Below are 25,853 nucleotides of genomic sequence, written 5' to 3' on the forward strand. Positions count from 1 at the left end.
GACCTCTTCGCGACCATTCTGAAGAATCGTTGCCGACTTAACTGTTCGTCGTAGGTAGCTGCATCCGTTTCGACGACCCGTCTAGGCGTGAGGCCCTGTAGCGCCCTCTGCCGACAGCTTTGCCGAATGAACAAGCATAAGAGGATCAAGACAAAGTTGAAAGACACTTTAGCATACGCTAGAAAAGGTGAAGGTGAAAGCCCGCGGGTTCACGAGACATTCATTACAGTACTTGACATCTTAATTCGAATGCGTTAGTTCCTGTTTTCTCCCACCGAAGGTCGAGGGTGCGACTCCCAGCAGAGGCAGTGTGGTCGACGCTCGTCCTCTGCAATGTCAATTGGAATCCGACTTGGCGATGTGGCCAGTTCGGCCATATCTCCAAGTGAGTTCGAGTCCCACCAAAGGTCGTGGGTTCAATTCCCTATGAATTCTGGTGCCATAACGCCGGACGGCGTACCGCCGGACATCGGATTTTTCTTCCCATGAGCCATCTTAGCCTTTCGCCTTAATAAAGATCCGCGCATCATGGTGTGCGGATTAATACGACAAGTGCCTCTTCATTGTCTTCTTTTGCAATGACTGCTAATTCTGCAAGCCTCGTTTAGCTGTTGGAGCATGGCGCTACATGTGCATTCAAAGTTAATTTCATTATTTCAATCGCATCACAGCTGGCCTTTCCATCTTATGCAGCTCAGCCTAATCTGACTCTACTTTCGTTGCTACTGCCTGTGGCAGTAGCAGAGAGGATCCGTAATTTCCAGTTGTTTTCTTTAAGAAAACGCTTTTTATTAATTGTAGCACAGAAGTACCTGGAACACCATTGCAGTTCATCGGACACTTTCAAAATTAACATCTCGACGTTAGTGCAGTCCAGAGAATTCGTCCTAAGTGAACACGCCTTGTGAACTCACCGGCTATATTTCGTAGATTGATATAGGGGCCGTAATGGTAATAATTAAAAAGTTTATTAACGTAATTATGTTCATTATTTAATTAGGTATTTTGATTTCTCGTAGAAGTAATGGCTGCCTGATCGAGTAATTTAGATCAAGGAATAGAATTGTGCTATCTCCCGCAAGTAATTTTCTATTGTTTTTTACAGCTAAAGAAAAACTATGTTCATTAAACTGTGATGTGTGCTTATTCGTACCGTAAATAAAAGAAACAGGAAATGCTTAAAACCCTATACGCTGCACTATTGCAAACTATGGAGTAATTTTGGCACATCCTGGGCGGCTTTTTTTTTTCTCTTCGGCTTGCTATAGTTGCACGGGCGTACAGCAGTTTATCGGCGCCACTCGTGTTGGTTGAATCTGCAGATTTTCGGCCGGCCGACAACTAACAAGAGTAATATTTTTGTTCACTTACTTGAGAATTTGCGGGGCAATGAGGGAATGTCATCCTTGTGTGTAACCTTGCCCAGCCCAAAGTCGATGAAATGAGCGGCGCTCGTCATACTAGGCAAAAAGATTGGGTCGATCGAACGATGCTTAACTAACTGAGCGCGCCGACTGAAAGCACTGCAGAGACGCATGCATCGTAGCTAGCGAGAATGACTTCCGAAATCTCTGTACCTTTCTCCAACTGTTGCCGAGGTATGGCACTTGAGATCGCACGCCTTCCGTGCCTCTCCGAGAGACGATCGTGAATGGGACAGACTAGAACTCATTGCCAAACAGTTTCCGCCATCCTGCAACATTTCAGGCTTGAAAGAACCAACTTCCCCCGCATCACTCGCGTGCGATGAGGCAGTCTCAAAGAGGCAATTACGAGCAAGCACACTCCCACATCGCACGCTATATCGTGCGACGAATGCCACGCAACTCCAACACACTTGTCCCGGTTGCATCGCACCGGCCATGCGTTACCATGTAACATGGGCATGTCAGTTAACAGAATCGGCACTTCGTAACTTGCCCCAAGCTGCACAGCAGTGGGAATTGCTTTGCTGTCCAGCGTCGATTCGAGGGACCAGCTTGATCTGGTCAGGAAAGCGCGTCGGGTGGCTACGGCTCCTCATGGGGTCCTGGACTGCATGAGGGTTGCCCAGGGTCCCACAGCCCCACATTCTGACAGGCTGTTATTTTCAGTTCATTTCCTCCGTTGCTTCAAATTGACGCTAAACATAATGCACATTTTAGCTGCATTAGTAAATTAACTTGCCAGGATACTGAACAAGCCAATTCTAGCGTGGAGAGCGGTTTGGTAAGTCTAAGCAACCTAAAACAACAACCAATCTTTAGGCCGAGATTTTGGCCAGGTTTCATTAAGGCTAAGCCTTGCGTAGGATGTGCTGCATTTTAGCACATAACCCCTTACTGATATTGTTCATATATACACTTAGAGTACATTTTGCATTTCTGGATTGGGGCGGGGAGGGAGGGTATGTGAGGTGTCACGATGAACCTTTCTGTAGGTTTCATTTGTGTTCCCCTACGGTGCACGTCACTGGTTCCGCTGTAAGAAAATGACGATGAAAAGGCTTCTGAATGAAGGTCGCTCACAGTTGCGTATTGCGTATTTACCTTTCATTTTTTGTTTCTCTTGTGGTTAGCTTGTCAGCCATGTCACAGACATTATGACGACTCACGGTAATCACGCTGCATATTCTCTTCGTGCACTAAATACGTTGAACTTGCGTTAAATGTATCAAACATACGCATTTTCATCGTTGAGGCGCTGGAACATCCAATCGACGAAGGACAACAAGTGATGCATGGCGCTTAATCTAGTGAGTCCTCATAATTTAAGAGCCTTTTAATATGGGCCTGATACAGTCAGGTATTTGCGTTTCTTAAATATCAAAATGACGGAATCGAGTAAGTGCGATTCCATGATTCAGTCATTTTCTCAAGGACCGCGAACAAGCTGATTACTGGTTTCAGGCATTACGAGTTAGTAAATACTTTCCTTTGCCGCCGTTTCCGCCGAAACAGTCCACATCGCCAGCGCTTGTCAAGCATACGTCTAGTAAAGTAGTCGTGCGCATAACGACGCTGTATACGTTCAAGTGAAGTGGCGGCACGTTAACTATTCGCAGAGTTCAATTCACCTGAAGATGGATGCTGTGGTTCTCCTCTCACTTGGCACCAGTGCTGGACAGAACTGACACAAACCAAATGACATACAGAAATGTGCATACACCGCTGAGTGAAGGGAATGCCTTTCTTTTACTGGAAGCTTCTCCGACTACGATGTAGGAGCGCACGCCAATAACGGCGATAATAATTTATTGAAACAGGAGTATTCGTTTGCTTTAAATTTTGCTAATTACGGGAACTCTGGATACGTGTGAATGCAGAGAGTAAATTCGTCTTCTACGTGTATGGTATGTCCTGCGAAAAAAAGAAGAAAAGGATCATAAGTTACCGTCGAGAACATACAAAACTGTTTAGACTTGCACAAAGTAATAGATTGCACTGCCCAAGTGCAAACTTGACTCATACTAACCATATCGCAAGGTAGCTTAACCGGCAGTTAGTATGGTTAGTGCATGTATTTCCACAAACTTCGTTCTTTCGGATTCAAACTGCTTTGTGACTGCAAATGCATGATTTTCCAAAAAGCATTTTTGTGTTATATGCAAAACAATTGGGCATAATATTGTGCGCCTCCGCAGACATATATTGCCCTCATGCAATCAAACAAATTATTGTAATAAAGCGCGGTTAGTCACCCAGCAATGACATCCGAAGCCACCATGCACTAGAACACACGGAACGGTTTGTACTTGTTCGACTTGTACATAACCGTTCCTTCAGCAATGGATCCCAAAGCAAGCAGGGCTGCAATTTTGTAGCGATGCATTCGTTCGATTCTATGCCATTATTGTAACCAAAGCGGCCAGAACATCGTTCTGTTGCCTCACGAAGCGCGAAAATGAATAGCATCGGAAAGGGCGCCGCTACAAAATCGTGGCTCTAGGTTTTCTTTGACCGCCTGAATTGTTGGGCGCAGGGACATGGAAGGCATGCTTAGCCAACCGGGAATTCGATTCAGGTTCTATGCGCTTACGTTGCTAAATTCAGACTATAGGAATTCTTTGCTCTTCGGCTAAACTGAGTTTTCATTCTGACTTTACTTTTTTTTTTCGTTTCGTTATTTATTGATTTACATTCACCAACTCCTACTACCCGGTTCTCGACTTCACCACATGGGAAGCACCATTTCCACAAAGACGACTCTCGCTAGAGTTATCACCATTTGTTTATGTTTTATTCTTTTCACTTGGTCAATCTTCCAGAATAGGTACGTTCCATTGAGAAGTGAGGTACCAGAGCTGTTTAATAATAGAACTAATGTTTTTTTTTTTTCGCGAAATGCATTGTTGTTGTTGTTGTTATCGTTGTTGGTGATGTCATTGTTGTTGTCGTCGCTGATGTCATTGTTGTTGTTGTTGTTGTCGTCGCAGATGTGTTTGTTGTTGTAGCTGATGTCGTTGTTGTTGTCGTCGCTGATGTCGTTGTTGTTGTTGTTGTCGTCGCAGATGTGTTTGTTGTTGTCGCTGATTTCGTTGTTGTTAACGAAATGATGGTATCCGGAGACATTTGACCACCGCAGGCCCAGGTGTCCAAATCATCAAATAAACACTACAGCGGCTAAAGAAAGACACAACAGCGCTATCAGCCGAATTCATACAAATATTTTTGTTATTGTTATATTGAACTACCGGTTCATGGCATGGCCGACCCCCAGAGTCGGTATGTGCCACTAACATCTGGGCTCTACATCTACATATATATGAATGATAGGAGACTAAATATGGGCCAGAGGCTGCAGCCTCGGGGCCTTCCAGGAGTTCGCGTCGCCACTGCCATTGTTACATATACGCGCGTAACCTGCTGAATTACAACCTTCGTCAAAAATTAGAGGCCACACCGCGCTTTCTCCACGTGGTCGTTTGGCTAGGCTGTATGATGCGGTACCCGTGGGGCTCTTGAAACTCCATACCTCAAGATGGCAAGCGCGATAGTTCTTTGCATTTGCCTGGGCACCGGAACTTTTGCCATAACACGGAATCTCCATCGCACAGCCTGTAGTCGTAATGACCATCGTATAGGTAACGTAAACGGTGCACTTTTGACAAAGAATACGATGGGCCTTCCATGCTACACTTTAGTACGCAGACCTGTAACTTTATTACAGCTATATTTATTATTTTAGTGTGCGTTTATAAAAAAGAATGCCTGCCAGATCCATGCAATCTTCAGTAAGCGCATGCCATAGGTAGTGTAAACTGTTAGGCGGCCCTTTGCCCAAGTTGCCCCAATATCCCCAAATCTCCCCCGACATCCGTGAAACTGCATGGAGTTCTGCTTACACACCGCATGCTGACCTTTTGTTCTTCGGTTCTTCGGGTTCAGGCTTCGGTGCCGCAGCCGTAAGGCGTATAAGCTGTTCACTTTATTGGTTCCCGTAAGCCCTTAAAGAAACCTTGACTTTTACTATACCCTTATCAAGGACAGATGCTGCGAGGGGTCTTCGTTTCCGTGCTCAAACCAAGACTGAAACCTTGTGCGACGCCCCGATTTTCTCCAACTGCCGTCTCCACTGGCTGGATCCTACATTGAAGCTGCCGATTCAATCGAATTTCTCCCGCCGTGATGCAACTTTGCAACTTTATTGTGCCGCCGCTGGTTAGGGGCGGCTTTTACGAAATCCTACTCATTTCTTATTGGAATGTCCGACACTGCGATGTCTGACTCGCGCAACTGTGAGCAGACGATCGAGCACGTGTTGTGTTTTTGTAATCTTTATGACAACGAACGCATCGTTCTTCGGAAGGTGTTAGAGCGATTAGATAACAGACCATTTTCAGAGGCGAAGATTCTCGGACCATGGCCCCACGTGTCGCAGGTTTACAAAACGGCGCGGGTACTGCTACGTTTCATGAAAGCGACTGGCCTTAGTGACTGATTATAGGCGTAAATTTATGGACATCCGCACGCATTCACACCAATAGTAGCTTCTTCTCTCCCTTTCCTTTCTTTTCGTCCCTTAAACCCATTCCCCTGTGTAGGGTAGAAAACCGGACGAGCGTCTGGTTGACCTCCCTACCTCACGAAGCGTTTTCGCTGATGCAAAGCATTCTTTTTTTGCTTTTATGTTTTAAGTGCCAGTGCTCCACTGTAGCACTGTGTCTTCATCAAGGGAACGCAGTGTGTGTACGTGTATCTCTGGGGTAGCGGCGTAGAGGGGGGGGGGGGGGATGGCTCAGTCATGTTAATATGAGCTGCAACGCCGTGCGCGTTGTTGAAGGGGCTCCGATAAAGATGATAATGACGATTGTGATGATGATTTCTTGGCATACATCTCGATCTGGCCGGTTACAAATGGTAACCCATCCTGATTGAGCTAATCATGCGTGCTATGCATGCTTTTCATTCTAGCAGTTTTGTACACGTCCTCTTTATCTTCCTCAAAACTTCTCTATCTTGTGTCGCTTGCTAAGCCTGCAATGGATCCGGCAGCACTAATCTCCTCCCTGCTTTCTTTTTTTTTTCACCTATGCTCTAAACGACTCTTACATTTATCGATGGTTCATCGGTTGATGCTTCTGGCCACTTTAAATGTAACTGTTTCTAGAAGATCTACGTTACCTACGGGTCTGACTGGGTGAATACTTGAGCAAGATTTCCGGATGGATGGATGGATGGATGGATGGATGGATGGATGGATGGACGGATGGATGGATGGATGGATGGACGGATGGATGGATGGACGGATGGACGCATGGACGGATGGATGGATGGATGCTGTCAACATCCTCTTTGGAAAGGGGGGGGGGGGCTGTAGCGCAGCCAAGCAATAATTATTATATTGCCTAATGCTCTACCTATATAAAAAAATTAAAAAAAATACACGAAGAATTCCCATTATTAAACTTTTTGAACCCCTATTGGGAACTTCGTTTTTGTACCCCTCCGTTGTTTGTCGTTTCCCTACGTATGTTCCAACAATCTTCCAATCGCCTCTTATTACTCTTTACTCCGGACATGTTTACCTTCCCCCTGCTCTCGCTGAACCCACGGGCTTCAAAGAGGCCAGAGGTGCCTAAATCGACCGCTCGGCAGATACCTTCTAATAACACATGCTCCATCGTTTGCATTTCGTTTTTGTCCTGTTAATCGGTTAGTCATGGCAGGTTTATTTGCCATTGCCGCCAACCATGAGTCTGTTTCAGCCTCTCTGACTTTCCGTTTGCCGTTCTTTGTTGCTGGGTTGCTCACCCTACAGGCTGCATACTGACTGGTAAGCTTCCTAGGTCTTTTTCTCCACTGTGAATCAATGTCTTTCCTGTACAATTACCTCAACACTGTCCCAGCCCATTTACTTTTGTCCATATTCCTCAGTCGTTCTTCATAATAAATTTTACTGTGAGCTTCACTCACTTCAAAGCTTGTCCATCCCATACAACCCTGCACACTTTCTTTTGCAGTCTCCCCGTGAGCGCCCAATGTGAGGCGTCCCACTGACATTTGGTTGTCATCCAGTATTTTTTGTACCCCTGACTTCAAGCGAACAACACCATTTCCAAATGTAGCTCCTCAAACCATTACATCTTTCCATGTACCACAGAGCACCTCGTACCTTTTGTATCCCCATAGCGCTCTGCGCTTAATTATGGCCGCATTTCTCTTCCCTTTGACGCCTAATGCTTTTTCCTGTGTTTCCATCTATCTATTGCCTTCGTTCATCCATATAGCAAGGCATTTATATTATTTTACCCGAGGTATTTTTTGGCCGTGAATTGACACTGTCTGTTCACTGTCTAATTGAAAACTTTAACGCCGTATATTTTACCGCCGAATCTCAGACCTAAATTCTCGCCTTCCTGTCCACAGATATTAGCCAGAGGTTGCATATCACTTTGCATGTTAGCTAGCAACATAATGCCGTCCGCATAAATAAAACTTACAAGCTGCTGCTCTACAATTGTACACGCCTGTTTTAATTAGATAATAAACCCAATATTACTTCCATTTGGCGCCCTTCCGATCTTTACCATGCCCATACATAATAAACATCAGTGGGGATAAAGGGCACACCAACCACAGTCCCTTGTTGATTTCAACTTTCTCCTCGATCCTCATCTTTTCCCATTCAATAAAAACGGTATCTTCTAGGTAAATCTCTCTTAACAGCTATAACCCCTTCGAGAACATATCATAAAATGTTGCTGTGAACGTTGTCATATGCTCTTCTTATGTCTAAAAAAAAGCCACAGATGTGTGCGTAAAGAGACAAAGCCGGCAATATCGTTACTAATATGGATGAGATAGTTCAAGTGGCTGAGGAGTTCTGTAGAGATTTATACAGTACCAGTGGCACCCACGACGATAGTGGAAGAGAGAATAGCCTAGAGGAATTCGAAATTCCACAGGTAACGCCAGAAGAAGTAAAGAAAGCCTTAGGAGCTATGCAAAGGGGGAAGGCAGCTGGGGAGGATCAGGTAACAGCAGATTTGTTGAAGGATGGTGGTCAGATTGTTCTAGAGAAACTGGCCACCCTGTATACGCAATGCCTCATAACCTCGAGTGTACCGGAATCTTGGAAGAACGCTAACATAATCCTAATCCATAAGAAAGGGGACGCCAAAGACTTGAAAAATTATAGACCGATCAGCTTACTGTCCGTTGCCTACAAAGTATTTACTAAGGTAATCGCAAATAGAATCAGGAACACCTTAGGCTTCTGTCAACCAAAGGACCAGGCAGGATTCCGTAAAGGCTACTCAACAATAGACCATATTCACACTATCAATCAAGTGATAGAGAAATGTGCAGAATATAACCAACCCTTATATATAGCTTTCATTGATTACGAGAAAGCGTTTGATTCAGTCGAAACCTCAGCAGTCATGGAGGCATTACGGAATCAGGGTGTAGATGAGCCATATGTAAAAATACTGGAAGATATCTATAGCGGCTCCACAGCCACCGTAGTCCTCCACAAAGAAAGCAACAAAATCCCTATAAAGAAAGGCGTCAGATAGGGAGATACGATATCTCCAATGCTATTCACAGCATGTTTACAGGAGGTATTCAGAGGCTTGGAGTGGGAAGAATTGGGGATAAAATTTGATGGAGAATACCTTAGCAACTTGCGATTCGCTGATGATATTGCCTTGCTTAGTAACTCAGGAGACCAATTGCAATGCATGCTCACTGACCTGGAGAGGCAAAGCAGAAGAGTGGGTCTGAAAATTAATCTGCAGAAAACTAAAGTACTGTTTAACAGTCTCGGAAGAGAACAGCAGTTTACGATAGGTAGCGAAGCACTGGAAGTGGAAGGGAATACATCTACTTAGGGCAGGTAGTGACCATTGATCCGGATCATGAGACTGAAATAACCAGAAGAGTAAGAATGGGCCGGGGTGCGTTTGGCAGGCATTCTCAAATCGTGAACAGCAGGTTGCCACTATCCCTCAAGAGGAAAGTGTATAACAGCTGTGTCTTACCAGTACTCACCTACGGGGCAGAAACCTGGAGGCTTACGAAAAGGGTTCTGCTGAAATTGAGGACGACGCAACGAGCTATGGAAAGAAGAATGATGGGTGTAACGTTAAGGGATAAGAAAAGAGCAGATTGGGTGAGGCAACAAACGCGGGTAAACGACATCTTAGTTGAAATCAAGAAAAAGAAATGGGCATGGGCCGGACATGTAATGAGGAGGGAAGATAACCGATGGTCACTAAGAGTTACGGACTGGATTCCAAGGGAAGGGAAGCGTAGCAGGGGGCGGCAGAAAGTTAGGTGGGCGGATGACATTAAGACGTTTGCAGGGACAACATGGCCACAATTAGTACATGACCGGGGTAGTTGGAGAAGTATGGGAGAGGCCTTTGCCCTGCAGTGGGCGTAACTAGGCTGATGATGATGATGATTGCTACGGAACAGCCGCCACAGTGTGGCTGCACTGAGGAGAAGGAAGACGACGCGTTGACGCGCTGACGTGGCCTGGTTCCTGAGCTCCCGAACACTGGTTCTGGTCAAGTAGCTGGCGGTTTTCTGTTAATCTGTGTATTTTACGTATTTGTTTTTACCTTTTCTTTCAATATCTGCTAACCTTACAGAGTAATTTCCTGTTTTTTTTTTTTGCAATGTCACTCTCATCGCCAGGCCAGGAGGCTTCCTCCTGGTCGGCTTCTGTTCCGAACTCTGATTTGCCTGTGGAGCTCTTCTTACGCAGTGGGACGAGCAGCGTACCTGTGGCTTTGGTTCCGAGTGATGGCGGTGCGATTCGCATGAAGAATCCCAAAGCGATTCAAAGCGAACTCCGGATGGCCTCGGCCAATTTTCAACAAATCCCCGAGGTTCGACAGTTCGGCCGAGGGGGGATTCTTTGCTGCTCGTCAGACCAGGCTTGTGTCCAAGATTTACTGAAGTGCGATGTTTTCGCGACACATCCGGTGAGCAGTTTCATTCCTCATCACCTTGCATGTACCAAAGGCCTAGTCCGTGGTGTCGACATAAGTCTATGTCCGGCAGAAATTTTGGAAATGTTTTCAGCAGCAGGCGTGATTTCTGTGTATCGTTGCAGCCGTGTCGTTGACAATAAGCGCATGCCCACTGAAACAGTCATTGCTACTTTCGCTGGAATTAACCGCCCATCGGAAATCAAGGCATGGCCACTGATATACCGAGTTGAGCCTCTATCACCTCGCGTCCTTCAGTGTCTAAAGTGCTGGCGGTTCGGGCACTCGATAAAAGGCTGCAGATCCAACACACGATGCCGAATTTGTGGAGAAGGCCATCACTCAAATGACTGTTCTTCCCGAAATGAGTCCTGCTGCCTTTGCAGTGGTCCCCACCCCGCAAATGAACCTAATTGCGCTGCAAGGGCAAAAGAAATGCAAATCCTCGAAATAATTGACAGACGTCGATGCTCTCGTCGTGAGGCCATTGGAGAAATTCAGAGCAGATCTCAAGGGTATGCTGGTATAACGGCCCGCCAAACATTGTCTATGGAAAACTCAATCTCTGAGGCTGTGGCTGCTTCCGTAGAAAAGGCATTGGAGAAAGCAATGGAGCGTATCATGACAAATCTCACCGACTCCCTTGTTCAGGTGCTGTCCTCCCAACTAACTCAGTGGCTTCAACTAACTAATAAAGCCAATAGTGAGGATCCGGTGTCAGATCTACCGCGGAGTCCACCAATTGGAATATCGACCGCGCAGACATCCACAATAAACGAGCCATCTAAGCCATCAACTTCTAAGAAAATCGATCAGATCTGTCTTTCTGACACAGACGGGATGGAAAATCAAGATGTAGATATAGACCCCCGATCTCTTAAATGAACAAGGTCACCGACACAGAAAAAACCTAGCTCTCCCACCAAGTCCAAGGCAAAGAAGTACGATAGAGAGATTCCTACGAATAAGGACTTTTTAAAAGAGAGCGTTTTAGACCAAGCAGTTTCTACTGCTCGGATTTATTCACCATAGGAACTTTAACAGTAATTCAGTGGAACTGTCGTTCCATACTTTCCGCTGCAACAGATTTGTTATATCTTATTTCTAAATATTCTCCAGATATTATTATTTTACAGGAAACTTGGCTTGTTGCAGGTCAGGCTTATCATTTAAAAAATTTCCGATGTTTTCGATTGGATCGCCTATACCGAGGCGGTGGTTTAGTTTTGTTTATCTCATCAAAAATCTGTCATAGAGCTACTATAACATACCAGATAATGTCCCCAGACTGTGAAATCTTAGCACTGGATATAATACTCCCTGGTTGCACACCTTTTTCTATAATTAACACGTACTTCCCCGCTGGAGTGCAAGATACCCGCTATCTGGATACCTGTATTGCACGTAGTCAGAAAAACATCCTACTGGTGGGAGACTTCAATTCTCATCATGTATCGTGGGGTTTCCGAACGGACACTTGTGTCAAACGCTTGTGGGATTGGGTCTTAACGAATCAATTCTCTTGTTTAAATTCGAGAGCACATACTTTCGTACGGGGTCAGTCGCGATCTGCCCTAGATCTTACGTTTGCTACCTCGAGCATGTCTGTCACCTCCTGGAAGACTGTAGACTCCGGAACTAACAGTGATCACCTCCCTATAATTTTTGAACGGCTTACCCCGTTAACTAGTTTAGATAGTAATGTGCGCACTTTTGTTAATTACGAAAAATTTAAAAATGCACTAAAATCAGCTTTACACGCTCAGGAGGGCATGGAGAGGGATATCAAAGCAATGAGCCTATGTTCCATTCTAAAACAGTCATCAAAAAAAGCTCAGTTTGTTGTGCAATCCACTAAGGGTGGATCATATTGTCCCTGGTGGAATTCTGACTGCGAACGAGATTTTAGACGTAGAAAAGCAGCGTGGAAGAAACTTTTATTCAACCAAAGTCCTGTTAATTGGGCTGATTATACATATATAGCTACTACATTTAAACGAACAGTCTCAAAAGCTAAGGAGGATTATGATTCCAAGCACTACACATACCTTTCAAAGTCTTGCAATAAAAAGGCCCTGTTTAAATTTCTTAGATCTCGTAAAGTTATACCGGCGCCCGTCAATGTCGATTCTGTCGTTTTAACTACAAAAGAAGTATCGGAATCACTTGAACAAATCGCTCAAGGACTTGCGCAACGTTTCAAACATAAATTGCCCTTAAACCTAAAGAAACCTCCCTTGGCAGACGACTTTGAGATAATAACAGCGACAGAGATAGAACGCATCATTAGTTCGCTGCCAGCGTCATCCCCCGGTCCAGATGGAATTACAACAGGAATGCTAAAAGTCTTATTTGATAATGCACCTCAGGACCTCCTAAACATAATAAATTTCTCTCTCAAGAATGCATGGGTTCCAAGAGAGTGGAGAGTAGCCAAAGTTATTCCACTATTAAAGAAAAAATCAGCTGGACTTGACTTAGACAACATACGACCAATTTCTCTTACTTCCAATGTCGTCAAATTAATAGAAAGAGTTCTTCACGGCCGTATAACAAATTTTATGGAGAATGACACCCTTCTCAGTCCTTGCCAAATCGGATTTCGTCCCGGTGTTACGTTTCGCCTACAACGCGCGGTAATGCCGGCGCGGATGCAACGGACGCCGGGGCTTTGTTCAAAGCGGCGGACATTTTGGCCCGTTCGACGCCGCCGCAACGCCTACCCGCCAAGCGTGTCCAGGCGTGTTTCAGTGCCACGTGTCTTCGTGTGTGCGTGTGTGTGTGTGTGCCCACGCTTGTCAAAGCGCGGCAGCCGGGGAGCGGAGCTCCCCAAGTGAAGGTTGGCGATGCGTCACTACACTCGGTTCAGCAGGTCTCTCGGCTCGGCCGTGCGCGCCGTCGTGGGCTCATGCTCCGCCGTCCCGTGACCTTCATCCCGTGACCTTCATCCCGTGACCTTCCCTTTTGGACCGCGACGCCGAGAGTATAAGAGCAGCTGCCCCCGGACGCCAGGAGAGAGACTCCGATTTCTTCTGTTGAGTTACGTGCTCTCCCGTCTCTCCACTACGGTCGACCTGACCGGCCGCTCTTTTGCTATGTTAGAATAAACAAGTTGTTCTGTTACCAGTCTTCTCATGCTTTGCCGGGACCTTCGGATGCTTCCAGTGCCCCAGGCCGCCAGGCCAATGCTACCCTTGGGGCTTGCGACCCATTGGCAATAACGGGCGTCAGCACCGAGACTCCAACAACTCGTGCCAGCGGTGCGATTCCTACATCTGGTTGCCAGCGGTGAGATCGCGACAACGGAGGCCAACAGCGAAGAGATGCGGTTGACTGTATGCTGAGCAGCACAACGACCATCCGGGAGCAGCGCAACGAGCCCTGTGTGATGACTGGTTGCCTGCAGCGGAACGACTGCGCTGAATTCTTGGCTGCGAGGTTTGGTGAGTGCGGGACTTTCTTTTTCTGAGTTTTGCCAGGCTTTTGTTAGTGTCAGAAACAGAGCTGGTAATTGTGGTTGTCGTTGCTGCCGGGTTAGTTTGCGGCAAGACAATAGTAGGCAGTAGAGAAAGCAGCATTCAGAGCAGCCATGGATTTGAAGTCGTTGCGCAAACCGAAATTGCTGGAGCTTGCAAGAGAGTTGGGTCTGGATGTCTCAGACAAACTCAGAAAACCAGAACTGCTAAGGGCTATTCTTGAGTTAGAAGCTGAGGATGACGAGCTGTCGGAATGCCTTGAGACCATTGAGGAGAGGGAGACGGCAAAAAGACAGGAGCGCGAACTTAAAGAACAAAAAGAGAAAGAAAAAGAAGAGCGCGACCGTCAACACGCTTTGGAAATGAAGCGTCTCGAGTTAGAGATGGAACGCGCTCGTAATGGAAGTCAGGCACACGGTGCAGGAGAACGAGTATTGTTCAAAATGACTGACCTGATGCGGCCGTTTAAGCTTGGAGAGGACATTGGTTTGTTCCTGGTTAACTTTGAGCGAACGTGCGAGAAGCAGGGGTTCTCTCGGGAAACGTGGCCACAGCGCTTGCTCACTTTGCTACCCGGCGAGGCGGCCGACGTAGTCGCTCGCTTGGAGAGAGAGGAGGCAGAGGATTTCGACAAAGTGAAATCGAGTCTGCTAAAAAAGTACCGGCTGTCAGCGGAGGCGTTCCGTCGGAAGTTTCGGGAAAATGAGAAAGGCAGAAGTGAGTCATATACAGAGTTTGCGTACAGGCTTATGTCAAACATGCAGGAGTGGCTCAAAGAAGAGAAAGCGTTTGGTGACCACGAGAAAGTTCTGCAGTGTTTCGGGCTAGAACAGTTTTATAGTCGGTTACCTGAGAACGTGCGGTACTGGGTCTTGGATAGGCCAGACGTTAGTACGGTGGCTAGAGCCGCTGAGTTAGCCGAGGAGTTTGTGACGCGTCGGGCTCGTGGAGCTAAGGACGGTCAAAAGGGTGAATTTGGCTCCAAGTTTGAGAGGCCAAAGTTCACGCCCATGAGAGCAAAGGGGGACACACGCAGTTCGGATGCGAGTGAAAGCAGTCCGACCGAACGTAAGGAGACGGCGGCAACCGAAGCCGAACGCAGAAAGCGGTTCGAGACGAGGCAAGCGCGCGTTTGTTATACGTGCCAGAAACCGGGTCACTTTTCGGCGCAGTGTCCAGAAACAAAACCAAAAGTCGTGTTTTTGTCATTATGCAGCACTGACGAGAACATCAAGCTTCTCGAGCCTTACATGCGAGACCTCCTCGTGAACGGGAAAGAGTGCCGAGTGCTTCGCGATACCGCAGCTACGATGGATGTCGTTCACCCCTCTTACGTAGAACCCGATATGTTCACGGGCGAGTGCGCATGGATCAAGCAAGCAGTGGAAGCTCATAGCGTGTGTCTGCCGGTAGCAAAAGTGCTTATTGAAGGACCTTTCGGAGCACTTGAGACGGAGGCCGCAGTGTCATCTATGCTGCCCCCCCAGTACCCGTACCTATTTTCGAACAGGTCCGATCACCTCCTGCGCGAGAAGGGGCTTTTGTTTGGTGAGGCTAGCGTTCAGGCCTTAACCAGATCGAAGGTTCGGGAGCTCGCTGCAAAGGCGGTAGTTGCGGGGCCGACGTTGTTGAATGATGAGAAAGGGTCAGAGGCGCAGCAAGCTGGTATTCAGGGCACGCCCGAACGGGATAAAATTGAGCCTGTAGCGTTAAAGGCACCAGATACTGGAGAGGAAATTCCCGATGCGGGAAAGTTAGAAGAGCTTCCGGTCGAGCTTCCGGGACTAGGCTCAGTGACGAACAGGAAAGACACCGATCAAGTCATTAGTGACTTAATAAGTAAAGCATCGCTGTCGCCTGAGCAGAAAACCGAACTACACCAGCTCTTACAAGAGTTTCAAGGTCTGTTCTCTGAGAGGCCTGGTAGGACTTCTGTCCTTACTCATGACATAGAACTTACCTCCCCAGAGCCAGTACGATCCAAGGCGTACCGGGTGTCACCCCGCCAGAGCGATATTATGGAGGCTGAGGTAAAGAAAATGCTACAGCTCGGTGTTATTGAAGCGGGTGAGAGTGATTATACCTCCCCTTTGATTTTAGTTGAGGTACCGGGCAAGGAACCTCGTCCTTGCGTCGACTACCGCAGGCTTAATTCCATCACTAAGGATCAAATTTATCCGATCCATAACATCGAGGAGCGCCTTGAGAGAGTGAGTAGCGCTCAGTTTATTTCCACCCTAGATCTTGTCAGGGGTTATTGGCAGGTTCCACTTACAGAAGAGGCTAGTAGGTATGCGGCATTCATTTCACCAATGGGGACATTCCGTCCTAAAGTTTTGAGTTTTGGTTTGAAGAACGCGCCATACTGCTTTTCAAGCCTCATGGATAAAGTGTTGCGGGGACAGCAAGAATTCGCTTTACCGTATCTAGACGACGTAGCGATATTCTCCGCATCCTGGCCTGAGCATATGGCGCACTTGCGGGCAGTGCTAACCCGCCTGCGCGATGCGGGCTTGACAGTCAAGGCTCCCAAGTGCCAGTTAGCACAGGCCGAGGTTGTCTACCTCGGACACGTGATTGGTCGGGGTCGACGCCGCCCCTCTGAAATAAAGGTGGCCGCTGTGCGAGACTTCCCGCAACCGCGCACGAAGACCGATATTCGGTCGTTCTTAGGTGTCGCCGGCTACTATCAGAGGTACATCCCCAGGTACTCTGATATCGCGGCTCCCCTAACGGATGCTCTAAGAAAGACAGAGCCGCAAACAGTCGTCTGGGATGAGACAAAGGAAAGAGCTTTTAGCGCCCTAAAGAGCGCCCTAACAAGCCAGCCTGTGCTACGATCGCCCGACTACACAAAAGGGTTCGTTGTTCAGTGTGATGCTAGTGAGCGAGGCATGGGCGTTGTACTGTGCCAACGGGAAAATGGAGAAGTAGAACACCCCGTCCTGTATGCTAGTCGTAAGCTGACCAGTCGTGAGCAGGCGTATAGCGCCACCGAGAAAGAGTGTGCGTGTATCGTGTGGGCCGTTCAGAAATTGTCATGTTACCTAGCCGGCTCGAGGTTTATCATTGAAACGGATCACTGCCCTCTCCAATGGCGCTGCAGACCATCTCTCCCAAAAATGGCCGCCTCCTGCGCTGGAGCCTCGCTTTGCAACAATATTCCTTTAAGGTGCGTTACAAAAAGGGGAGTCTCAACGGTAACGCCGATGGCTTAAGTCGAAGCCCCTAACGTGGGAATCAGCCTCAAAATTGCTTGTTACTGATGTTTTTCTTCCTGAGGCAGGATTTTTTTTAACTTATTGCTTTTGTGTAGTGTTTCAAAGTGATGATGTGCTTTCTAGTGCAATTTTCCGATTTGTGGACGCGTTCTGAGTGCTGCTAAACTACTGTAAGGAACTAGGCAGCAGTATAAAAAGGGAAAGAGCCTGGCAGGGCTTAGTGAGGGTTGTGCCGTGCTTGCTGACTGAGCGGTTGACTTTCGGCGTAGTTCTAACGCTTGCCGGAAACGAGAACAAAAATGTCAACTCTCCCGAAGTCACTTTGCAGTGTCCTGTGTGAACCTGAACGTGAGAACGAGGCCTTCTCTGTGCGCTGCGCTCAAGAAACGCCAACGGACGCCCGACTTCGGTTATGAGCATCATCGAGCGACATCCCTCCGGACAGCGGATGCAGTCCCCTGACCATCGGGATCTCCTTCCCCCGGCGGGGCGGTCTGTTACGTTTCGCCTACAACGCGCGGTAATGCCGGCGCGGATGCAACGGACGCCGGGGCTTTGTTCAAAGCGGCGGACATTTTGGCCCGTTCGACGCCGCCGCAACGCCTACCCGCCAAGCGTGTCCAGGCGTGTTTCAGTGCCACGTGTCTTCGTGTGTGCGTGTGTGTGTGTGTGCCCACGCTTGTCAAAGCGCGGCAGCCGGGGAGCGGAGCTCCCCAAGTGAAGGTTGGCGATGCGTCACTACACTCGGTTCAGCAGGTCTCTCGGCTCGGCCGTGCGCGCCGTCGTGGGCTCATGCTCCGCCGTCCCGTGACCTTCATCCCGTGACCTTCATCCCGTGACCTTCCCTTTTGGACCGCGACGCCGAGAGTATAAGAGCAGCTGCCCCCGGACGCCAGGAGAGAGACTCCGATTTCTTCTGTTGAGTTACGTGCTCTCCCGTCTCTCCACTACGGTCGACCTGACCGGCCGCTCTTTTGCTATGTTAGAATAAACAAGTTGTTCTGTTACCAGTCTTCTCATGCTTTGCCGGGACCTTCGGATGCTTCCAGTGCCCCAGGCCGCCAGGCCAACGCTACCCTTGGGGCTTGCGACCCATTGGCAATAACGGGCGTCAGCACCGAGACTCCAACAACTCGTGCCAGCGGTGCGATTCCTACACCGGCCACTCCATATGGTGCGCCCATGTAGACTTAGAGAGCCGCGTTAAACTGGCTCGCCGCAAACGAGAGTACGCAGCTTTGGTGACGCTAGATGTAGCAAAAGCATACGACTCTGTAGAACATTGTATTCTATTCGATAAACTTCAGTCTACGAATATCCCAAAATATATAACCGCTTGGATCTATGAATTTATAAGAGATAGAGAGTTTTATTGTTACCAACGCGGTATTTCGACGTCCAAACACAAGCAGACAAGAGGTGTACCACAGGGTTCCGTTCTTTCCCCTATATTATTTAATATTTTGCTAAGCACAATTCCTTTGTGTCCGGAAGTACATGTTTATGTTTACGCGGACGATATCGCATTTTTTACGTCCGCAAATAATATACATTCACTACAACAGTCGTTGCAGAATTACTTAGGAATGCTGGAGACATGGCTAGAGGGGTTATGCATGTCGTTAAATATTAGCAAAAGTGCAGTATTGGTATTCCCATTAACTGCACAGGTGCAAATTACTTTACAATACCGACAGGAAATCATTCCTCAAGTTGACGAAGTCAAGTACCTTGGTGTCATTTACGATGGCAAACTCACCTGGCGCAGTCACATTGAACATATTAAAACAAAGGCAGAACGAGCCGTAGCTATGCTCCGCCGGCTCAGCCACCGTCGCTCTGGACTACTCAGGGATACCTTACTGATGATCTATAAAATGTATGTTCGGCCCATATTAGAATTCGGCTGCGTGATACTTTCCGGTGGCCCCGCCTACAAAATTAAACCTCTCATACTTTTGGAAAGAGAAGCGCTACGGTCATGCCTCGGGCTTCCTAGATTTGTTGCCAATGCTGTTTTATATCAGGAAGCTCATATACCCACCCTAGATTGCAGATTCCGCATGCTTACGGTTCAGACATTTTTAAAAATTTATGAGTTTTCAAAACGACGTACGCAATATGCCTTTATCACTGAACCTGCTGAGTTTTTCCAAGTATCGTGGTCGAGATTGCACAGCCCTCAGATAGTATTCGTACAAGCACAGTTACAAAAACTGGATGTATCCATACGCCAAGTTTACCATTCAAATGATGCCTTTACAGACCTCAAAATTGAGTTCGAGGACATATTTCCTAATCATGCAAAACTATTACCAAGGCAATGTTTAATTAATATCTTACACGGCCACCTGCACCAGCTAACCACTGACAACGTAGTAGCTACTGACGCTTCTGTTTGCAATGAGAAGGCAGGAGTGGGGATCTTCTCTGAATCTCTTCAATGGTCCTACTCCCTTCGCCTTCCCGACTTCACACCTATATTTCAGGCAGAACTATTAGCGATTATATTAGCATTACGAAAACTCCCCCAAAAAGACCCATTAGCTGTTATCATGACCGACTCGCTATCTGTATGCACCGCACTAACTGCATCATTAAATTCAGCAATTCAAAGAACATTTCGTTCCATGATACCTCCGTACTTACGAAAAGTATGTTTGCTTTGGGTACCGGGACATCGTGGGTTGCACTTGAATGAAATGGCAGATTCACTCGCACGAGCATCCCTTAACGGCCCTATCATACCTGTTTTGCCGACATCAGCTTATGTCACCGCGGCAAGGTACAGAAATTTCGCTATATCTCAAAATTCTGCAATATCCATGCTAACACCGTGTTCTGAATTCCACCATCTTGGCTTCCCATGGAATATTAATTGGTGTCCTTCAAGGCAATTGGAAGTATCTTTTACAAAATTGAGATGCCGTATACCTCCTCTAAATTTTTACTTACACAGGTCTGGTCTCGCGACGTCCCCTCTATGTTCTTATTGCAGTGCACCTGAAACTATCGAACATTATTTTCTCTCATGCCGCCGCTTTCTAAGACAAAGAAGAATATTAGAATACTCATTTACCAAACTTGGCCTATCACTAACCTCGACAAACATTCTTTCTTTTGGGGCAACTTCACTGGGAACCAGCCACAGGGATGCTTTTCTTGCTGTTTACAATTTTATTAGAGAGACAAAAAGAGTACCTTGCTGATTTTCTACAATTATCCATAGTTTCTATTACTTAATTCCTTTACGTTAAATTATTTTAGCAAAATTCTTACCAATACTTTCATTGCAAGTCTAAATTACAGTTCTATCGTCCCACGCTCCACTATTCAAATCTAGTTTCTCTATACTTCTAACCTTACGGAAAACCGCCTGCTTCTTGGCCAATCCCCCATAGTGGGTACGCGCCACTGTCTGGGACACAAGACAAGACAAGACAAGCGTCGCCATCATTGCCACCGTTTGTCTAAGTGTAAATATATTGTAAATAGACTCGTACGTCAGCTACACGTAACATTAATTTGGTGGAGGTGGACGTTCCCCGTACCCGTCATGGAGCTTCGCAGCGGTCGCAACGGCGACAGTGCAACTTCGGCTCCTGCTGGCGGCACTTCATCTACGCAACTGTCTTCGCCTGCAGCCCCGACCTACGTCGCCATTTCCGCACCTCGGGATCCTGGTGTTTTCAACGGAGTCGGCAGTCCTGATGTTGACGACTGGCTCCGCTTATACGAACGTGTCAGCACCAGTCACAGGTGCGATTCGACTATTATGCTCGCGAACGTTCTTTTCTACCTCGACGGAGCTCCACTTGCATGGTTCCAGACTCACGAAGAGGAGATCTCGAGCTGGGATCTCTTCAAAGAGAAGCTCCGCGACCTTTTTGGCAATCCCTTCGGTCGTCAAGTCAATGCCAAGAAAGCCCTAGCCACACGTGTACAGACGTCGACCGAGTCGTACGTGTCCTACATTCTCGACGTCTTGGCCCTTTGTGCCAAGGCTGACCCGACCATGTCTGAGGACGATAAGGTAAATCAGGTCCTCAAAGGGATTGCTGACGACGCCTTCAATTTACTGGTGTTTACCAACGTCACCAGCATCGATACGATCCTCAAGGAGTGCCGCCGTCTTGAGCATGCTAAAAGCCGCCGGGTATCCCAGCACATCACGCGACTTCCCAACACGGCTGCTACATCTTCCTGTGACGACCTCTTCCACCAGCACTCCTTTCTTCATCGCATATTTCAATACACTGAGAACAAACAAGTTATCAACCAGACGCCTACAGATTCTGTAGCCATTCTGAAGTTCTGCCAATATGCCGTTATTCTCCGCCTATGCTGGCAGCTTTCCTTCAATCACCTACATCGCTAACCTGTATATTACCGATGTCAACGTTCTATATGAGGGAATTCTACCTTTAATATGAGTGACTCCTTAACACGAGCGAATTCTCTCTAATGCAGCGTGGTGGCGCCGCCGTGCAGAAAATTTGAAAACTAGACACCGTTTTAATTACCGCTATTGAATATCCAACTACATTGGTGGTATGCCGGGCTGCCGTGCAGTCTTGGAGTTCTTCCGACCATGCTGCAGCTCATCATGATCGCGACTGCACACCTGCGTCCTACATGTATCCTATATATATATATATATATATATATATATATATATATATCGCGACGTGATGCTGGCACCAGGATTCAGGCGGCTGCGCGCTTGTAGTACCTATCGCAATAAAATGGCGCCGAGTGTCACGTGAGGCCCTCTTCGAAATGAGTGCGCTTTCTAATTTTTTTGCGTAAGTTACAGCGTGAAATGCACAGGCATTTCTCTCTTTCTTTCTTCCTTTCTTTCTTTCTTTCTTTCTTTCTTTCTTCCTTCCTACGAGGTGTCGCACACACCACAGCAGGCAGTTTGGATTTTGTGGCGAATGGACGTGCTTTTCATGGCTCCGTGGCGGCTACGAAAGTAGTAGTTTTTGTGCACGCTTTGAGCTTGCTTCTCTTTTTTATTTGCAGATTTTTTGCCGTTAAATAGAAATTGGGTGGTTTTCTTTTTCTTTGCTTTTTTTGTCTCTCGTATTTCAGGTGCGTGGGTGTGCTTCGTGTACATTTGTTTTGCTGGATGGTTAGAGCGTCCTTTCGTGCCACGTGCTCCAACACGTGCAGCCGGGTGGGACGTTTAGTGTTTGTAGTCTTTAACTGGTAGCTTGGAAGTGGCAAGACAAATAGCTATTAGTGGTTTTACTGTGCAGGTTTTGGTAGGAAAGTGAGAGCATGGCCGCGTGGTTGAGCGCGTGCGAGAGCGTGTCATACCTTCGGTCTCCACGGCATTGATTATTTTTGAAACAGTGGTAAGAGTTGCTTGGCGACATATTGAGGATTTGGATCCTGTGCGTATCGGTCGTTGCTAAAAGGCACGCGCTCTGCATTGTATATAGTATTATAGTATTATAGTATTCGCATCAGTAGTAGCATTATTATAGTATTGTAGTATTTGCAAGAAGCCGTGCAATAACTGGCGAGAAAGACGGGAAAGCAAGAAGTGCGCGGGGGGTCCCTCAAGGCAGATGAGGAGACGCATGAGAATCGAGAGGGCGTCGAATCAACCGGCACACAGTGTGATGTCGATACTAGGCTGCAGAAAATGGAGGCTTTTCAGGAAGAGCTTCTCAAACAGGTGCAAGAGCTCAAAAATGAGCTAAACAGGGAGCATGATGCACGGAAGGTAACTGAAAAGAGACTTGAAGCAGCCGAGGAAAAGCTGAACAGGGCCACCATTGTCACCGAGAATGTGCGTGACAATGGAACGCAGACCCCCAAAGCGACAGGCGAGGGAGGGTCAATGAAATACGTGGAACGCATGCAGGGTGATGAAGGGTTAGCTGGAGAGAGCGGCGCCTTCCTTAAGGCCGCCACGCAGAAAAAGCAGGAGCCTAGGGGACAATGGCCCTTGTCGAGTCCGAATCACGCGGAAAAGGACAAATGGAAGCAGGGAGAGGTAGGAGAGAGTGAAAGGGTGATTATCACTTGCGACTCAACCTGGCTGGGTGCTCAAAAGCAATTGTGGAGAGGGTGAAAGGCGACAAAAGAGTGGCGGTAGGGACATTTCCAGGGCGGACACTGGGTTCTGTCATGGAGCGAGCAAAAGAAAAGCTCGCGGAAAATGCCCACGTGCGCAACCTTGTCATAGTAGCAGGTGGGCTAAATGACGTCCTAAACAGGAAAGGGCCAGGACTAGCCAAGCGCTTGGCGAAGGGGGTGGACGACTTGCGCGAGCTATCCCCTCAGGTGCAGATTGTGGTGTGCACGGTGCCGGAGGTTCCTGTGCGTGACAGTCACGTACAAAGAGCCGTAGTGGCTGCTAATGAGGCAATATGGAAAATGAGCCGAGAGAAAGGCTTCGAGGTTGTCGGAGAAAACAGGGAAGTGAGAAGTTGTGGTGGTTTTAAACGAGATGAGATCCACTTCAATTACAGGCTGGCACGAGAAGTGCGCTGGCGACTTGGTGGTCGCGCTGTTGCTTTTTAGGAGGCCCGCGGGCGCTCAGGAGGTCAGAGTAGATATTAATGAAGAAGGTCCACTAGGGGAACATCAGAAGAGCATCGCGGTTGATAACAGAAAAAGGAGGAAAGCAAGAAAAAGAGCTCGTCATACAACAGGATACATTAACATGCAAGGCGGCAGAAGACAGGAAAAGTGGGCAGAGATTGAGGAACAAATAGGGGTGTATGCTGTTACAGAAACGCACCTTAGAGACTCAGAACAGCCGCCAGTTATTGAGAATTATGTTTGGGAAGGGTGCAACAGAACTAAGTCGGAAAGAAAGGGAGGGGGAGTCGGAATGCTCATCCATCAGGGAGCCAAATGGAAAAGAGTAAATTCACAATGTCAAGGGCATCTTTGGTTATCAGGTACAATGAGTGGGAAAGAAACTTGGCTGGGCGTTACGTATTTGTGGACCGAAAAAAATTGCACGGAGAAGAAAAAAGAGTTAGTGGAATGCATAAGCGCTGATATTAAGGGTTTCGGGAACGGCGCTGAAATTGCCGTATTAGGTGACATGAATGCCCACATACAGGATTTAGATGGCCATACCGGCAATAACGGGAAGTCAATGCCAGACCTTTGTGAGCAACATAACCTCGTTATCATGAATACAGGGCCTAAGTGTGCAGGACAGATCACGTGGGAAGTGGGAAATCGGCAATCGACCATTCATTACTGTCTGATGACAGAAGGAATTCATGATAATTTGAGAGAAATGGTAATCGATGAGGAAGTAATTAGCAGCATAGGGAGTGACCGTAAAAGCATCCTTTTGAAAATAGGATATGTAGTTGGGAAAAAGAGCAAGGAGAGCAAAATAGCCAGTCCAAATTTGAACGCTGAACAAATAGCTAATATAGTCACTAGAGTTGAGGAAGAACTTGGCAAATGGCCAAGTAATGAGTGGGAATATGATGAGCTTCTAAGTGTAATAACGACAGAAATACGGAAAGAGAAACAACATGTACGTTGTAAAGGAAGAAGGAAACCGGAAAGCTAGTGGAACAAGGAGATACGAGAAGCGATCGTCGAACGACAAAAAGCATCCCGAGAGCATAGGCTGGCAAAGAAGGCGCAGTAGCCGAAGGTGAAGTAACCAGTAAATGGGAAATATACCGGGAGAAAAAGTCTATGGTTCAAATACTGGTGCAAGCAAAATTAAAAGGTGAAAGTGAACGTTGGTTGTCAGAAATGCGTGAGAAAAAGAAGGCCGCATCTAGAATATTTTGGAACCACATAAAATTATTAGGCAGGAAGTCAACAATACAACAACATATCCTAGACGAAGATGAACACATACTGGAAGGAGAAGCGGCAATAAATTACATCCGAAAAGTAACAGGCGAATGTTTCCAAGGCAATGACGAGGTTGTATTTGAAGAAAAAAAGCATGAAAGAGACCGAAGTGGAAAAGGAGCTGGTGCTGACATATTTAAACTGGAAGAAAGCCGAAGAGAAAATTCCTAAGCGCACAGCCACAGGGCTAGAGGAGGTTCGCGTTAGGCTGATAACTGAACTAGGACCAAAAAAGAAAGGAAGCTCTAGTTAAAGCAGTGGAAAAAAACTTTAAAAGATAGACGAATGCCAGACAGTTTGCGACAAAGTAGAATGAATTTAATTTATAAAGGTAAGGGGGAGAAAGACAGAATTCACTCGTATAGACCGTTGACTAACATCGGTAATATACAGGCTAGCAATGCAGGCAATCAAATTAAAGCTTCAAGCATGGGCAGAGCATAATGGCATTTTGGAGAAGCCTCAGAATGGCTTCAGAATAGGCAGGCGTTTGGATGATAACTTGTTTGTTCTTACTCAGTGTATTGAAATATCAAAAGCAGAAAGCAGACCGTTGTAGGTGGCCTTTTTAGACATTGAAGGAGCCTACGACAACGTAGAACGCAACTTTTTGTCGAGTATTCTGGAAGGAGACGGCTTAGGTAACGATTGTCTACAGCTTTTGAGAGAGATTCACCTAGAAAGTACCGTTTGCGTAGAATGGGAAGGGATAAGGAGCGAGGAGAAAGTTAATATCAACAGGGGACTGACGCAGGGGTGGCCTTTATCCCCGCTGCTCTTTATGATGTACATGGTGAGGATGGATAGGGCGCTAGAAGGAATTAATATTGGGTTTAATCTCTCATACAAACAGGCGGGTGCAGTAATAGAGCAGCAACTCCCAGG

General features: G+C 47.0%; 1 protein-coding gene across 2 annotated transcripts in view; it reads right to left on the minus strand.

The window, feature by feature from the left end:
* Positions 1–3,218: 3,218 nt before the first annotated feature.
* Positions 3,219–25,853, minus strand: part of LOC126519816 (uncharacterized) — a 71,207-nt gene continuing 48,572 nt past the window's right edge. For both annotated transcript variants that reach the window (XM_055065426.2, XM_055065425.2), the window contains one exon: positions 3,219–3,338. In XM_055065426.2, coding sequence (XP_054921401.1) covers positions 3,260–3,338 — 79 coding nt within the window. In that variant the 3' untranslated portion in view covers positions 3,219–3,259. The remainder of the gene's footprint in view (positions 3,339–25,853) is intronic.

The sequence above is a fragment of the Dermacentor andersoni genome, chromosome 11 (assembly GCF_023375885.2).
Source record: "Dermacentor andersoni chromosome 11, qqDerAnde1_hic_scaffold, whole genome shotgun sequence".
Classification (NCBI taxonomy): Eukaryota; Metazoa; Arthropoda; class Arachnida; order Ixodida; family Ixodidae; genus Dermacentor; species Dermacentor andersoni.